At 50.7% G+C, this 17424-nt stretch overlaps 1 protein-coding gene across 1 annotated transcript; it reads left to right on the top strand.

The window, feature by feature from the left end:
- Positions 1-6904: 6904 nt before the first annotated feature.
- RBP3 (retinol binding protein 3) lies at positions 6905-17405 on the top strand. The gene is made up of 5 exons (XM_046026592.1): positions 6905-9952; positions 12201-12391; positions 14321-14463; positions 15893-16230; positions 17316-17405. The coding sequence occupies exons 1-5, from the start codon at positions 6905-6907 to the stop codon at positions 17403-17405; spliced, it is 3810 nt and encodes a 1269-aa protein (XP_045882548.1).
- The last annotated feature ends 19 nt before the right edge of the window (positions 17406-17424 follow it).

Below are 17424 nucleotides of genomic sequence, written 5' to 3'. Positions count from 1 at the left end.
TTTGTTTGTTTTAAGCCATCCAGTTTGTGGTCATTTGTGACAGGAGCCACAGAAAACCAATATAGTGTGTGACCCTGTCCTGGTGGCCTTGGGATTGGACTCGTGTGGACCAGCTCTGTGCTTCTTTCTAGGCCATGCAGTCTGCAGAGCTGAGCATGTTCTTAAGCACGGAGTGTAGGCTCAAAAGCACAGTTTGATCCTAACTGCACACAAATGTGAACACACAAATGTACACACATATCTGTGTGCACACACATGTGTATCCACGTACATCCACATACATGCACAATGCCCAGCAGAGATGGACCATCCCCCCTAGTCAGCATAGCCCATGCTCTGGGCCAAACCCCTGAACTGCTGAGTCCTAGGAAAGAGTACAGTCCAGTCCATTATTAAAAGCTGAGGATAGAAGATGATGAAGCAAACCCTCAAAACTCTTACAGGATCACCGAAGAGAAGAGGCTGTACTAACCCAAGCACAATTCTTGGAGGCCATGGTAGAGCAGATGGATGAGTGAGCCTCAGTCATTCTGGAAATCTGGAGAACACAGGCTGAGAAAGTCTATATCCGACTTCATGTTTGATGAGATGTAGGGCATTATTGGGGCTAAAAATCCAGGAACAGTGGGATGAGGAATATATGCTTTAGAGAAATTCAAGTCATTTGCAGCATGAATTTGTAGCCAATGAAACTATTTTTTCTGAAACCCATTTGCAGAATACTCAAGGTTCTCTGAGCCTAGACTACACACCTCATGTGGGTGTAAGGACTGAATACCTTTTTGGAGCTAATTTTCATTTCAACTTTTCACCTAGCTACTTACTGTGTGTTTGGGGAAGAATTCTGACCTCTCCAGGACTCAGTTTCTCACTTATAAAATGAGAACAATACCACCTGTGATGGTTAATTTTTATGTCAAGAAAGGTTAGTGCCACATTGTTTGGTCAAACACTACTTTAGATGTTGTTATGAAGGTATTTGTGAATGTGACTAACATTTACTATCAGTTGATTCAAGTGAAGCAGATTATCCTCTATAATGTGAATGGGCCTATCCAATAAGTTGAAGGCCTTAAGAGAAAAGACTGAGGTTTTCTGAGGAAAAATAAATTCTTCCTCAAGACTGAAACACAGAAATCAAACCTGAGTTTCCAGTCTGCTGGGGCTGGCACTATAAATTCCAAACTTGTGATCCCACACAGTTGTATGAGCCAGCCAATTTCTTAAAAATAAATCATTTTTATTATCTATATTCTATACATCTATCTCTGTATCTTGTTCCTTGGGTCTACTACTAAAGATCAAATGAGAAAGTGCTGGGACTACTGGATTTTCACAAGCAAAAGAATGAAATTGTACCCCTACCTCACATCATATACAAAGATCAACTCAGAATGGATCAAAGACCTAAACATAGGACCTAAAACTATAAAACTCTTAAAGAAAATATAAAGATAGGGGTGACTGGGTGGCTCAGTGGATTAAGCTTCTGCCTTTGGCTGGGGTCATGATCCCAGGGTCTTGGGATTGAGTCCTGCATCTGGCTCTCTGCTCAGCGGGGAGCCTGCTTCCCCCTCTCTCTCTGCCTGCCTCTCTGCCTACTTGTTATCTCTCTGTCTCTCTGTCAAATAAAAAAAAAAGATCTTTAAAAAAAGAAAATATAAAGATAAGTCTTCATGACCTTGGATTTGGCAAAGGAGTCTTAGATATGACATCAAAAGCAAGAACAACAAAAGAAAAACTAGATAAACTGGTCATCATCAAAATTAAAAAAAAAATTAAGAGAGCGTGCACATGTGTGAGCAGGGGGGCAGAAAGGGGCAGAGGGAACATCTTAAGCAGGTTCTATGCCCAGTGCAGAGCTTGACATGGGGCTCGATCTCAAGACTCTGAGATCATGACCTGAGCTGAAACCAAGAACTGGACACTTAACTGCCACTCAGACACCCCCCCAATTTTTTTTTAATGTGGAACTTCAAAGGACACCAGCAAGAAAGTGAAAAGAAAACCCATGGAATAGAAGGGGATTTTTGCAATCATATGTCTGATAAAGGACTTGTACCAGAATGCTTATAACTTAGTAATAAAGGGGAAAATGACCTAATTTAAAAATGGGACAAAGAACCTGAATAGACAGTTCACTAGGGAGGATATGCAAATAGCCAATAAGCACATGAAAAAATATTTGTTGGCATTGCGAGTCAGTAGGGAAATGCAAATCAAAGCGACGTCACACTCTCTAGGATGGCTAATATCAAAAAGCCAGAGGATAATGAGTGTTGACAAGGATGTGGAGGAATCAAACATTCAGACGTGCTGGCAGGAACGCAAAATGGTGCAGCTGCAAGGGGAAAATGGTTTGGCGGTTCCTCAAAAAGTTAAACAGAGGATTACTGCATGACCCAGCAATTCCACTCCGAGACATCCCCATCAGCCCCAACAAATATGCAAAAGATCTAAACAGATACTTCATCTTGGAATATATACAAATGGCCAATAAATATATTAAAAGATGCTCAACACTATTAGTCATCAAGGAAATGTTAACTCAAATCATAATGGGAAGTCACTCCATAGTCATTAAAATAACTAAAATTAAAGTCGGACCGTACATACCAATTGTTGGCATTGATGTGGAGGAATTGGAAATCTCATACACTGCTGGTATAAATTTAAATTTTGGAAAACCGGTTATTTCTTAAAATGCTAAACATGCATTCCTGTCCTGGTGAAAATAAAACCATATATCCTATACTTAAACACGCACTGCAGCTGCATTTGTAACAGTTACATGTGGAAGCAAGCTGCAGGTCAGTCAACCAAAGAGTGGATAACAGATGGCGGTAGATCCATACCATGGAATGCCACTCAGCAATAAAATAAATAAACTAACCTTGCCCTCAACAACATAGGTGCATCTCAAACTCATGACGCTGAATGAAGGAAGACAGGAAGGGAAAAAAACAGTACACATGTTGTAATTTCATTTAAAGTCTGGACAATGAGAACGAATCCACAGTGGTGAGAGAAGACAGATCAGTGTTTGCTTGGAGATGGAGATGTAAGGGGGGGTTGCATAACAATGAGGCATGATAAAAATTTGAGGATGAGGGCAATATACATGATCTTGAGCTGGGTGATAGTTCCGTAGGAGAATACACATGTCAAAACTCACCGGACTGTTCACTTCGAATATGGTCATTTCCATGTGTGTCAGTCATACATTAAGTTGTTTTAAGAAAAAAAAAACACAGAAAAAATACACATTTACAGATAACTTAAAAGTTATCACCCAATGTTCATAGTAGCGATGGCCACAGTTGTCAAACTGTGGAAAGAACCAAGATGACCTTCAACAGACAAATGGATAAAGAAGATACGGTTCGTATACACTATGGAGTCTTATGCCTCCATCAGAAAGGATGAATACCCAACTTTTGTATCAACATGGACGGGACTGGAAGAGATTATGCTGAGTGAGATAAGTTAACCAGAGAGAGTCAATATCATATGGTTTCACTTACTTGTAGAGCATAAGGAATAACACGGAGGACACTGGGAGATGGAGAGGAGAAGTGGGTTGGGGGGAATCGGAGGGTGAGACGAACGAACCATGAGAGACTGTGGACTCTGAGAAACAAACTGAGGGTTTTGGAGGGGAGGGGAGTGGGAGGTTGGATGAGGCTGGTGGTGGGTATTATGGAGGGCATGTATTGCATGGAGCATTGGGTATGGTGCATAAACAATGAATTCTGGAACACTGAAAATAAATTTTTTAAAAAGTTACTGAAAATATGATAAAGGAAACAAGTGAACAAATACACATACTCTTCGATTCAGTGAGCCCAGTTTTGGGAATTTACAGAAACAAGAAACACTAGTCCTTAAGAACACGTCTTTGAGAACATTTATAATGATATTGTTTATAGAAATAAAAACAGAAACAACTTAAAATCTCTCTCACAAGGAGAACAGATCAGTAAAATGGCTGCAATGCAGCCATTAAAAGGATAAACTATGTATATGCTTCAGCAGTGAGGTTGTTTCTGGTGTATGTTTAAGTATGTAAAACAAAAGGCAAATTACCATGTATACACAGTATGGACTCTATGTGAACACAGATGACACTAAATGGATGAATGGATGGATGGATGGATGGGTGAATGGATAGACATCCTTAGATGAACAGACTGTACATCTCCTATATATGTGCATTTATGTATGAACCCAGAGAAAAGCAAGGGCAGCCACACATTAAACATTATTTATGTATGTGTAATACACATTATTATTGGCTGGATTGGAATGGCTTTGGAAAAAGATTGTTCACACATTTATGAATTATTTAACTTGTAAAAATGAGTATGTTTTACTCTTATTTTTAAAAAAGTAAAAAAAAGAAAAAGTAAAAAGAAAAAGGATTAAAACAAAATAAAGACAGGATATAACTTGCTTTGAAATGCATTAAAAAAAATATGCTGGTTTATAAGAGACTATGGACTCTGAAAAACAACCTGAGGGTTTTGAAGGGTCAGGGGTGGGAGGTTGGGGGAACAGGTGGTGGGTGATGGGGAGGGCACGTTTTGCATGGAGCACTGGGTGTTGTGCAAAAAGAATGAATACTGTTACGCTGAAAAAATTAATAAAAAGGGAAAAAAAAATATGCTGGTTTGAGGTTTAGAGAGAGAGTAAGAGAGACAGAGGTGAGATAAAGAAGGGGTAACAAAATGTCAATGTTAAAATCTGAGGACATGGATATTTGCTGTACTGCTTGAAACTGTCCATAAAGAACACAGAGAGAAAGACGAACTCTGGGGAGAGAATTTTCTCCCACTGGCCTCTGGCCACACCCGCAGGAGGAAACACCATGTCTCCTTGCAGGCACTAATTCTGCCCCTGTGGTGACACGCGACAGACCTCCATTCTGTTGCCCACATCCACTGCGAGGCTCTGGGCCATCCATCCCCAGAAATCGGTGCCCAGCAATGGCTTCAGGCATCCCATCCCATAACTGCATTTTAAGAAGAGTCCAGGAGAAGCACTTTCCCCAAAGGACTTGTCCCGGTCATCTTTATCCTCTGCCCTTCCTGGTCCCCAGGCTCCGCCTGAGCTCAAGCAAGGACAGAGAAGAGCTCCCAGAGGCCCAGGATGGCACACTCTGACATGTGACTCCCCAAATAGAGGCAGATCGGATGGCCCACTCTTCCCAGTGGGGGCTAAGGAGACCTTATTGTTATAATAAATCGGGCTTACCTCATTGGCTGTGAACAGTGGAGTGATGTGACCATATGTCACTTGGGCATTAAACAAATCCTAATGAGCTAAAAATATGTTTGTTTTAGCTAATTGACCTCTTTGGCCTTCATAAACCACTTGGTAAACATTCCCAGATAATGAGTTCCAGAGAGCAGATTGTGGTTCTCGAGGGTGCTGAGAAAGCCCCCTGTCCCTGGGCACAGCTCCTGCAGCTGCCTGCTGAGGCACACGTGAGCACCTGCTGGCTGTCTGCAGGCCCCAAGGAGCATGTGTGGGGCTAATGGGGCAAGTGAGTTGAGGGGAACCGCTTTCCCAGCGCTCTCCCCGGCATGCGTACTCTGAGTGGTGGGTATCCATTAAATATGGGAAGTGCCCATCCCCAGAGAGATGCGGAGACAAACCAGGGGCTCTTGACTCTAGGCTCCTTGGCAGGTATTCTTGGAGATCTGGGGCAAGTCAGCTGCAAGCATGTCACTTCCATGTGAAGGAGCAGAAGCTGGGAGGGAGGCTTAGAGTCCAGCTGGTCACCTGAGACAGGCCTGTGTGCTCTATGCAGGTGGGGGAGTGATCTGGATGCCTGGGAGGCCTGGGACTGCAGAGACCCAAGTTCTACAGCTGGGTTCTCCCTGCAAACAGCGGACCATGGACGGAGCCCTTAACCAGCAGGGGTCTTCTTGAGCAAGGAGCATGGAACCTGTTAGGTCACAGAGACCACCTCATCAGATCTGGAATCACTGATCCCGTGGTGTCTGGAAGGCGGACACCCAACCCATACACCACATACCGCAGTGAGGTCCAGACATTGTATTCTTACTGTTTAAAAGTGGGGGGGGGGCCTCCAATTCCCCGGATGCATTAGCAAGATATAGAAATTAACTTCCACCCCTGAAGTGGATGGCAGCCTCAGACTCAGCCTCTGCACTGCCAGAGCCGACTGCAGGCCCCTCCCCAGACTTGGTCTCAATGCCTCCTCAACCCCCACCTAAGATGATGGGCCGCAGGGAGCGACAGATCTCCATTTCTTCAGCCATGCAGTGGAGATCATTTCCACCACGGAGAAATTACTAGTAAGGGAATGCTCCCTTCTTGCCTGAAACCAAGAGATGCTTTACACATAGTTTCTTACTTAATTTACATAATAAGTAAGACACTTCCCTAAGGCCACAGAGTAGAGAGTCACAGAGCCAGGGCTCCAATGAGTCCTACCTAGTTCCCGGAACGCGGATCACCTGGTGTGGTGGGGAAGTGCTGTTGAGAGCCAGTTAATAGCTCTTATTTTGCTAGGCTTTAGTAAAAAACGGTTACCTTGTGAAGCGTAGCACAGAGCCTGACGTGTGGCAGGAACTCAGAGTAAACAGTAGTTACTCAGATTACTATATACAGAAGTGGCACAGCAAGACGAGATCCAGTGCACCTTCTGGGTCAAACCACTTGGGCCCCTGCTCCCCAGTCCCTAGGGCTGATGCACTGGAATTAGACAGGATTAAAGGCTTACTGGAGCTGGAAGCCGCACCCCAACTCCCGAGTTTAGCCCCAGACCTTCTGTCCGCCCGCTGAGAAGGACGAGGGAGGAAGGCAGCCACACAGCAGTGCTGTGGCCTCACACACAGTCTAGGGGGCTTTTGTGCAGCTCTCCTGCCGGATCCCCATGACGAGAGAATGGGCCCTGATCTTGTCCACGCTGCTCTGTGGTCTGGCCGGCCCCACGCACTTGTTCCAGCCAAGCCTGGTGCTGGACATGGCCAAGGTCCTCCTGGATAACTACTGTTTCCCAGAGAACCTGATGGGGATGCAGGAAGCCATCGAGCAGGCCATCAAGAGCCGGGAGATCCTCACCATCTCAGACCCGCAGACTCTCGCCCATGTGCTGACCACTGGGGTGCAGAGCTCCTTGAACGATCCTCGCCTGGTCATCTCCTATGAGCCCAGCACCCTGGAGGCTCCCCGGCAAGCTCCAGCCCTCACCAACCTCACCCAAGAGGAACTGCTTGCCCGCTTGCAGAAAGGCATCCGCCACGAGGTTCTGGAGGGCAACGTGGGCTACTTGCGTGTGGATGACATCCCAGGCCAGGAGGTGGTGAGCAAGCTGGGGAGCTTCCTGGTGGCCAGCGTCTGGAGGAAGCTCATGGGCACCTCCGCTTTGGTGCTGGACCTCCGACACTGCACTGGGGGCCACATTTCTGGTATCCCCTACTTCATCTCCTACCTGCACCCAGGGAACACAGTCCTGCACGTGGATACCATCTACGACCGCCCCTCCAATACAACCACTGAGATCTGGACCCTGCCCCAGGTCCTGGGAGAAAGGTACAGTGCGGACAAGGACGTGGTGGTCCTCACCAGCGGCCACACTGGGGGCGTGGCTGAGGACATCACTTACATCCTCAAACAGATGCGCAGGGCCATTGTGGTGGGCGAGCGGACTGGGGGGGGTGCCCTGGACCTCCAGAAGCTAAGGATAGGCCAGTCCGACTTCTTCCTCACCGTGCCCGTGTCCAGGTCTCTAGGGCCCTTGGGAGGGGGCAGCCAGACCTGGGAGGGCAGCGGGGTGCTGCCCTGTGTGGGGACACCAGCAGAGCAGGCCCTAGAGAAAGCCCTGGCCATCCTCACTTTGCGCCGGGCCCTGCCCGGAGTGGTGCGGCGCCTGCAGGGGGCGCTCCAGGCCTACTACACGCTGGTGGACCGCGTGCCCGCCCTGCTGCACCACCTGGCCAACATGGACTTCTCTGCGGTGGTCTCCGAGGAGGACCTGGTAGCGAAGCTCAACGCAGGTCTGCAGACTGCGTCCGAGGACCCCAGGCTCCTGGTACGGGCCGTGAGGCCCAAGGAAACCTCTTCTGGGCCCGAGGTTGGAGAGGATGACCTTCCGGAGGTGGTCCCCACGGTGCCCGACAATGAGGCTGCCCGGCAAGCCCTAGTGGGTGCTATGTTCCAGGTGTCCGTGCTGCCCGGCAACGTGGGCTACCTCCGCTTTGACAGCTTTGCCAACGCCTCGGTGCTGGAGGCGCTGAGCCCCTACATCGCGCGTCAGGTGTGGGGGCCCCTGCAGGACACGGAACACCTCATCATGGACTTGCGCCAGAACCCCGGGGGGCCATCCTCGGCTGTGCCCCTGCTGCTCTCTTACTTCCAGGGCCCAGACGCCGGTTCCATGCGCCTCTTCACTACGTACGACCGCCGCACCAACGTCACGCAGGAGCATTTCAGCCGCATGGAGCTGCTGGGCCAGCGCTACCCCACCCAGCGCGGCGTGTACCTGCTCACCAGCCACCGAACAGCCACCGCCGCCGAGGAGTTGGCCTTCCTCATGCAGTCGCTGGGCTGGGCCACGCTGGTGGGTGAGATCACTGCGGGCAGCCTGCTGCACACCCGCACGGTGCCTCTGCTGGAAACGCCCGAGGGGGACCTGGTGCTCACGGTGCCCGTGCTCACCTTCATTGACAACCATGGCGAATGCTGGCTGGGGGGCGGCGTGGTGCCTGATGCCATCGTGCTGGCGGAGGAGGCCCTGGACAGGGCCCAAGAGGTGCTGGAGTTCCACCGCAGCCTGGAGGCCTTGGTGGAGGGCACGGGGCACCTGGTGGAGGCGCACTACGCACGGCCAGAGGTTGTGGGGCAGACCAGCGCCCTGCTGCGGGCCAAGCTGGCCCAGGGGGCCTATCGCACTGCTGTGGACCTGGAGTCGCTGGCCTCCCAGCTCACGGCGGACCTGCAGGAGATGTCTGGGGATCACCGCCTGCTGGTGTTCCACAGCCCCGGTGAGATGGTGGCCGAGGAGGTGCCCCCACCACCCCCCGCCGTCCCCTCCCCAGAGGAGGTATCCTACCTCATCGAAGCCCTGTTTAAGACAGAGGTGCTGCCCGGTCACCTGGGTTACCTGCGCTTCGATGCCATGGCTGAGCTGGAGACAGTGAAGGCCATCGGGCCACAGCTGGTGCAGCTGGTGTGGCAAAGGCTGGTGGACACGGCAGCGCTGGTCGTCGACCTACGGTACAACCCCGGGAGCTACTCCACCGCGGTGCCGCTGCTCTGCTCTTACTTCTTCGAGGCAGAGCCCCGCCAGCACCTCTACTCTGTCTTTGACAGGGCCACCTCAAGGGTCACAGAGGTGTGGACCCTGTCACAGGTGGCTGGTCAGCGTTACGGCCCCCACAAGGACCTCTACATCCTGATGAGTCACATCAGCGGGTCAGCCGCCGAGGCCTTTGCTCACACCATGCAAGACCTGCAGCGGGCCACGGTCATTGGGGAGCCCACCGCTGGAGGAGCACTCTCCCTGGGCATCTACCAGGTGGGCAGCAGCCCCTTGTATGCCTCCATGCCCACGCAGATGGCCCTGAGCGCCAGCACAGGTGAGGCCTGGGACCTGGCTGGGGTGGAGCCAGACATCACTGTGCCCATGAGCGAGGCCCTCTCCACAGCCCGGGACATAGTGGCCCTGCGTGCCAAGGTGCCCACGGTACTGCAGACCACTGGGAAGCTGGTGGCCGATAACTATGCCTCCCCGGAACTGGGGGCCAAGATGGCTGCCAAGCTGAGCCGTCTGCAGGGCCGCTACTCCAGGGTGACCTCAGAAGGGGCCCTGGCTGAGATGCTGGGCGCCGATCTGCAGATGCTGTCTGGAGACCCACACCTGAAGACAGCCCACATCCCCGAGGATGCCAAGGACCGCATTCCCGGGATCGTGCCCATGCAGGTGAGATACGAGGGGCACTTAGCCTAGGACTCTGTGCATGGTGCAAGACAAAGGCCTCCAGACTTGTTTCTGGGTTTAAGGGCTCACCAGTCACACCTTTTCCTTCCTCTCCTCCTGTCATCCCTTCCCCTTCTCGCATCCATGAGGTCCCTGAGCAGCTCTGTAGAACACTGGTACCCACAGGAGCTCAGTGTGAAAAGTCCTGGTAGAGAAGGAATTTCATTCTTAGCGGGGCAGAAGGCAAATGTTTGCAGCACTTCTTATAGTCAGTGGTAAGGTAAAGGTCAGGTCACGAGAAGTCATAATGGTTTCCTCCTCTAGCAACACGAGGTTTGTGTTCGTTCTCACCACCTGCCCGCCTTGGGGGGCTGCAGTTTGTGGGAAGGAGTTGAGGGGATGGAGAGAGAAGCAGGCAGAAGTCTTGGCCTCACAGTTGTCTCAGAGCTAAAGCATGGAGCTGGGGCATGGTCAGGGGTGCCAACGCACAGTCCCAAGAACCACAGCCGTGGTGAGGCCCTGACTGTCTTCTCCTCCCCTCCCACCACGCATGTCATTGTGGTTTCCCTACATCTGGAAGGAGCTCTCTCGGTGGGCGTGCACTCTGAACCGAGGGCCGGCTGGATGGCAAATTCGGAGCAAGGCTATTGTGATCAGTTTATTTGAAGCCAGTAAGGATGTCTGGGGAAACACTGGAAAGTTGTTTCACTCAAGGTTGAGGATTTCTGCTGCTGGGTGGTTGAGGGGAAAGTTCTCCAGACCCATGGCCCAGACGCTCCCGTCAGCTAGGAGCTTCATCGAAAGGCAGCATTTACAACATCTCTCCACCTGGTTGATCATCCATCATTTCACTGCATCGTCTCGAGTAGGCAGGCCAGAATTTGTCTTGGGTTCCCTGGAAAGCAGGTCTTGGATGCAGGCAATTTGTGAGGGATGCAGGCAATTTGTGAGGGAGGCAGTCTCTGAAGCAGGAGGGAGGGAGCAGAGAGAGTGGGAAGGAGGGAAACGGGCAGGGGAACAGGTAGGTGCATTATTGAGACTGTTGCTTCTGAAGATTCCAGTGGGATCCTAACAAGTGTAGGGAAGGCCTCCCGGGGCTGTCCATCCACAGATGGGACCTGTAGCTCCTGTCCTTCATCGACTGAAGGTCCCTCTGCCAACGTGAACTCTTTCAGACTCTGAGGCAACTTGGAGAAGGTCTTGAAGGAGAGGGTGGGAAGACATGGAGTGTGCCAGAGGCAGGCCCCTGTAGCAAAGGCCGGTGGCAGCCAAAGTCAGAGGAGAGCTAAGGGCACCAGAAGCAACTGCTGCAGAATCGCCATTCCCGTTTTACAAAAAAGTGAATGGAACCCCAGAGGGGGTGCAGAGGAGAGGGGCCAATGGTCGAAGAGCTTGTGACTGAGGGCAGAGGAGTCCTGGGAGGCTGGACGTCCCAGTTAATAGCAGTGTCCCTGTACACTACTTGCTCTCATTCCAGCCCGCCTGTGCCCTTCTAGCAGTCCTGCAGAGAGAAGAGGAGGCACAAGGCATGTTGGGGGAGCCTTGTATGTGCCAACACTGTGCTAGGCTTGCAGGCCCACCAGATTCCAAATTGAGGACTCACCCCTTCCCAATGTAGCCACGTTTAGAGTCACATGTGGATTCAGCTTCTATACCAGCTTCTACACTGGCTGTGTGACCTTGGGCAAGTTACTTAATCACTCTGTGTTTCAGTTTCCTCATTGAAAGGATGGGGATGCTACAGGGTGCCCTGAGGATGATGGTAAGGGCTCCAATGTGCTCAGCAGTGGGCCAAACCCCTACTAAAGACTCAGAGGCCCAGTAGCTAGCTAATGTCTTCCTCCCTTCCCCAGGGAAGGAGAGGAAGTTGAATTCAGAGTCATCAGGTAGTGTCTTGTGAATGTCTGGGTGGGAGGAGGAGTCAGAGTAGAGACCATGACCACACCTGGGCCTTGCAGCTCTGGAAACCATGGCCCCCGGAGTAGGGTTGGCACACAGAGTGTTCTCTGTAAGGAGTCTGCCAACCACATCCTGCCAAACTCAGGTCCACATCCCAGGACCACCACACACATAATCTCCTAGATTCTCCAGTGGAAAAGGTCCTGACACTTACTGCCTCTTTCAGAAGTGTCAGTCCCCTCCACCCCTCAGTGTCATTCATGTGTAAAGGAAAACTATGGTGCCCACTTTCCTGAGTTGTAAAACCTGCTCCTTTGCTGACACTACCCTACCCTCCCCACCGATCTTTCAGATCCCTTCCCCTGAAGTCTTTGAGGACTTGATCAAGTTCTCCTTTCATACTAATGTGTTTGAGGACAACCTTGGCTACCTGAGGTTTGACATGTTTGGAGACTGTGAGCTGCTCACCCAGGTGTCAGAGCTGCTGGTGGAACACGTCTGGAAGAAGATCGTGCACACGGACGCCATGATTATTGACATGAGGTCAGTGGTCCAGGGAGCGGGGAGGTGCGGGCAGAGGTCTCTGGCCCTGGGGGTCCTGGCTTCATTGGCTGCAGAAAGCCCCAGCAATGGTGGTCTTTTTAAGCTCCTCAGATGATCCCAATGTCAATTCCAGGCTGAGAGTCACTGGGCTACCCCTTGACTCCCAGGTTTGCCTGGTCATAGGATTCAGTGGAGAGAGAGGGGCAAAGGGAGACATTAAGAACAGATTCCCAGGCCCCAATGCCACCCTACTGAACCCAGAGCACCAGGGGTGAAGGCTCCTCTTCTGTGTACTTGAAAGACATCATCCCAGGTGATTCTGATGATCAATCATGTTTGGGACAGCTAGGCCACCACCTGCAGCTGTGCCTATCATGTCATACAAAAGCAGCCCATGACCACTTCCATCATGAGAATTACAAAGCCAGAGTCCCGTATATCAGTCGGCTAATTGAATTTAAGTAAAATTTTAAAGAAAGAAAGAAAGAAAGCAAACCAGAATTCCCCTCTTTCTGTCTGCCTCTCTGCCTACTTGTGATTTCTCTCTGTCAAATAAACAAATAAAATCTTAAAAAAAGAAAGAAAGAAAGCAAGAAAGCCAGAGTCCCAGAGAGAATTTGCACATTAGCCACTATTGTTGCAAAAAGAATTCTTTGCATCACAAAATGACTGTTAGAGGGATGCTTTCAGCTAGCGACCTCCCTCCTGGAAGGGGTGGAAGAACAGAGTCCAGACCTGCAGGGACCAGGCCCAGGCTTCCATGATCGTCCTGGGCACCCTCTGTGGACACAGGGAGAGGCAGACTGTTCCCCCGCTCCCCCTCCCCACCGAGCCGAAACCCCCACCCCCCAGCTGCAGGAGAGAAGCTGCCAGAACTTATGGAGTCATGACCTGCAGCTCAGCCATAGTTCTTGGTCTCACACGGAGGTCTGGATCTCAGAGGCTTTTTCTCCCTGGAAGAGGAAACACCTCCCAGGGCTCGGGGGTATGTGTGTGTGTGTGTGTGTGTGTGTGTGTGTGTGTGTGTGTCCATGTCCAGAATTTGTGCTCGAGTGCTCCTGTCGTACTCCTGAAGATTTTATCCTTCAAACACATATTGAACATGCAGATGATGCTCAGGCTAAGTCCCTTTCTGCTGAACTGTGAGACCACATTTGTAAAAGTAAGTGGCCCAGCCTACAGGTGTGCTTTGCTTAAAGACCATTCCACCCAGAGGTTGGAGGAGGTTCAGATGCTGAGGTCACAGGCCCTAAACCCTGTCCTAAGCCCCGTCGGGCCATCCTAGACCATCAACCAGAAGAGACTCCTCACATATTACCAGCCCGCATTTCTTGTTCACAAATAAGAAGACAGAGGCCCAAGTAGTTCACCTTGTGCATGTCCTAGGATAAGCACAGGCTCTCCCCTCCCCCACCCCATCCCCCCACCCAATATAGTTCCACAGTTCTGAGTACTCCGCTACACTAAGTACCCCATGAGGACACAACAACAAAAGTGTCCAGTGGGTTTTGTGAAATTATGGAGAATACAGCTGGGGAAGGCTGCATCCTCACAGGCAGCAGGGGTGTAGGAGAGCCATCCATAATCAGTAAGTGGGGAAAATTTATCAAAAATTTCACAACTGCATGACTTGTCAGAGCCTTTAATAGAATTTCTACAGTATGTATCACATAATGTATTAATCTTTGATCAGAAGGGGTAGTTATGGCATTCAATATTTCCTACACAAAGTCTCCTATTTTCAAGACTTGTATCCTGGGAAATACCAACCAAGGAATTCTGTAGGAGGAAGATGGGGCACTAGGATGGGGCACTGAGGCTGCCTGGTATTAATGACCTCCTCATGGCAAAGATCCCAGGCTCTTCAAAGGGGAACTGAGGACCTCCCTGTGAACTCCTCCCCACTGGTTCCTCCTTCCCTTCCTTCAGATTCAACATTGGTGGCCCCACTTCCTCCATCTCTGCCCTGTGCTCCTACTTCTTCAATGAAGGCCCTCCAATTCTGTTGGACAAAATCTACAGCCGGCCCAATGACTCTGTCAGTGAGCTCTGGACCCACTCCCGGCTCGCAGGTATGTGTAGAAGATTTCCTCTTCCTATTCTCATTCCAGAAGCTTCTGGAAAATCAGGAAAAAGAAAGATAGCTTGAATTCAGGGAAAAGTGATAGTAAATGGGAATATAAAGTCCCTGCCCTATGCTGTGTACTTTTACAATGATCCTAATCCCTGCAAAATGCTACCATTATATTTAATTTCTAGAGAAGAAAAAATGAGTCTTAACTGAGTTGAGTATCTCATCCAACATCACCCAGTTAGTACGTGAAAGAGCCAGAATTTGAACACTAGTTTGTCTAAAACCAAAATGCCTTCCATTCTCACCACTGCAAGCATCAGCCTACAAAACAAAATCCAAAACTAGAAGGATCCCCCTGCCCATCGCCAAACCTTAGATGGTGTCTAGTGCCCATCCTGCCTGAGCTCCCAGCAGAAGCTCAGAATACTTGCTTGAAGAAAGTTAGTGGCTCTGGGCCCAGAGCAGTGGCCAGAGGAGCAAGTGCAGGCCCAGGGCTCTCACGGCCCCATTGTGGGTGACAGGCTCACTCTGACTCCCTTGCTCAGCACGATAAACCAAGGAACCTACACTCCCATCCAACAAGGGGCTGGGGGACCAACGGTGGGGGGGTGCATATGACCAGAAAATCACCCCACGGTTCTCACTGGTACACTTCCTTATCAAACGAGGATTTAAGGGGAGCTGCAAGACATACATTCAAAAATACTGTAAAATGTAAATAAAAATTAGAACCGGGTGAATTGTAAATTCAAATAGACATTCAAAACCAAGAGGTACAAACAGACTCAAATCTGCAGATCAGGGGGTCCTAGAATTGTGGAGTCTAACCTGGGACCTACACACCACACTGAGCATTGAAACAGGGCTCATATGAACTGAGATGTGGAAAGTGGAAAGTGCACACCATATTTGGAAGACTTTTTATGGAAAAATAAAGATGTAAAATATCTCAGTTTTTGTGGATTACATTTTTGAACTCTACTGAGTTAAATAAAACGTTATTAGGATTCATTTCACCTGTTTCTTTTCACTTGTTTAAAGTGACTTCTAGAAAACTTACAGTGTCATCTGAGGCTCACATTCTGGCTCTTGCCTTATTTCTATCAGACATCGCTGTCCTTGAGAGTTGTTGCCCTGAATTTGCACGTTTGGCTCTTCCTGGAGTCCGGAGTGAAAAGTGAGACTGGTCAGGTTAGGCATTCTCATTATTCATGAAGAGGAAGCACCTCCTTTTCTGGGGCACATGTTCTCATCTCCATTTTACAGATGCAGAGCTGGGGCTCAGGAAAGAGTGATTTGCACGTGGACACAAGGCCACAGAACTAAATTCCAGGCCTTCCTCTCTGCGGGTCCAGACAGCATGGAGAAGGGAAGTGCCCCGGGGTGCTGACTGGACTCGCCATCTTGAAGGACCTTCTATTTTCCAGGTGAACGCTACGGCTCCAAGAAGAACGTGGCCATTCTGACCAGTGCCCTGACGGCCGGCGCCGCGGAGGAATTTACCTACATCATGAAGAGGCTGGGCCGGGCACTCGTCATTGGGGAGGTGACCAGTGGTGGCTGCCAACCACCCCAAACCTACCATGTAGACGACACCCATCTCTACATCACCATCCCCACGGCCCGCTCGGTGGGGGCTGCAGATGGCAGCTCCTGGGAAGGGGTGGGCGTGGTGCCCCATGTGGCTGTTCCCGCTGAAGCAGCCCTCACCAGAGCCAAGGAGATGCTCCAGCACACTCTGCTGAGGGCGAGGCGGAGCCCCGGGGTGGGCGGGACTTCCGGGCCACAGACAAAGGGCGCTCCAGCTCGGGGTCCTGCCTGAGGCCCCGAGGGGCAGCAAAGGGGGCTGCTGAACTCTGGTAGAGTCAGAGCTGGAGGCACCCTTGGAGTTCATCCAGTGGTCTCTTCACCACGGCCAACATCTCTGTTTGGGCCTCTAGGGACAGGGACCTCACCCCTCAGAGGCAGCCCTTCCATAGTAGTTATTTTGAGGAGGTGACGTCCAGGGGCACCCGCACCCCTGCTTCTTAATGACCGACCCCTGGTCCAGAGCAGTTCCAACCAATAGAGTTACAGCGTGAGCCGCAGGTACCAGCACACGCGCCACTCGTCATTTTCTAGTAGTAAAAAGAAACAGGTGATACTTATTTTCATAGTGTAATTTATTTAAGCGACTATATCCACAGTAGTGTCATTTCGGCAGGATAAACATTATCATGAATGAGATGTTTTGCAGGGAGACTTTGAAAGCTGGTATGTAGTCTGCACTCACAGGATATTCCCTTCCTCACACACACCCAGTACTCGGGGGCCGCCTCCAGCTGGGGGATCCCCTGTGGGACAGCGCAGGTCCACAGGCCAGGGACCCCCCCCCCCACTTCCCCAGCACATTGTCCCCACTCTGCCCTCCCTGCATCTGCACCTTCCCCATGCTCTGGGATTGTTTCTGTCCCCATCATGCTTCTCCGGGGCCATGACCGTCCTACTGACCCCTGACTCCTACTGCCCCCCACTTAGCACAGCACCTGATGCCCAAGGAACACACATGAGTATCTGGCAGCAAGTCTGTTTTCCTCCAGGTGGCAGCCCTTAGACACTTGAAGACAGGTGCAGTTTCCCTTAGAATCCTCCCAGCCCTATTCTATATGGCAAGTCTCTCCTCGGTTCACTTGTTCCTCCCACGGCCTTGTTCTCCAGCTTCTGCCAGGACCCAAAGGTGAGCTCTAGTGCCATGCAGAGTTGCAACTTGAGGGGGGAGTGGCCCTGGGCGGGAGTCTGGGTGCCTGCCCTTCTTGGCCTCATGCAGCCTATCACTGTGCCGACTCCAGCGACCAAACGCACTCCTAACAGGAAGAGAAACTGGCAGACCTCAAGACCTCTTCCAGGGCCAAGCAAGCCCCAGAAGGAGATGGGGATCTTGGGGGTAACCTGGAGGAATGAGGCCCCTGGGATCCAAGCA

This window comes from Meles meles, chromosome 13 (genome assembly GCF_922984935.1).
Source record: "Meles meles chromosome 13, mMelMel3.1 paternal haplotype, whole genome shotgun sequence".
Lineage (NCBI taxonomy): Eukaryota > Metazoa > Chordata > Mammalia > Carnivora > Mustelidae > Meles > Meles meles.
This window is presented reverse-complemented; position numbering and strand designations above follow the sequence as displayed.

Coding starts and splice junctions, on each gene's coding strand:
- RBP3 (XM_046026592.1), top strand. CDS start 6,905: ATGACGAGAGAATGGGCCCTGATCTTGTCCACGCTGCTCTGTGGTCTG. Junction 12,392..14,320: donor GCCATGATTATTGACATGAG/GTCAGTGGTCCA, acceptor CCCTTCCTTCAG/ATTCAACATTGGTGGCCCCA. Junction 16,231..17,315: donor GGGCGAGGCGGAGCCCCGGG/GTGGGCGGGACT, acceptor CACTCCTAACAG/GAAGAGAAACTGGCAGACCT.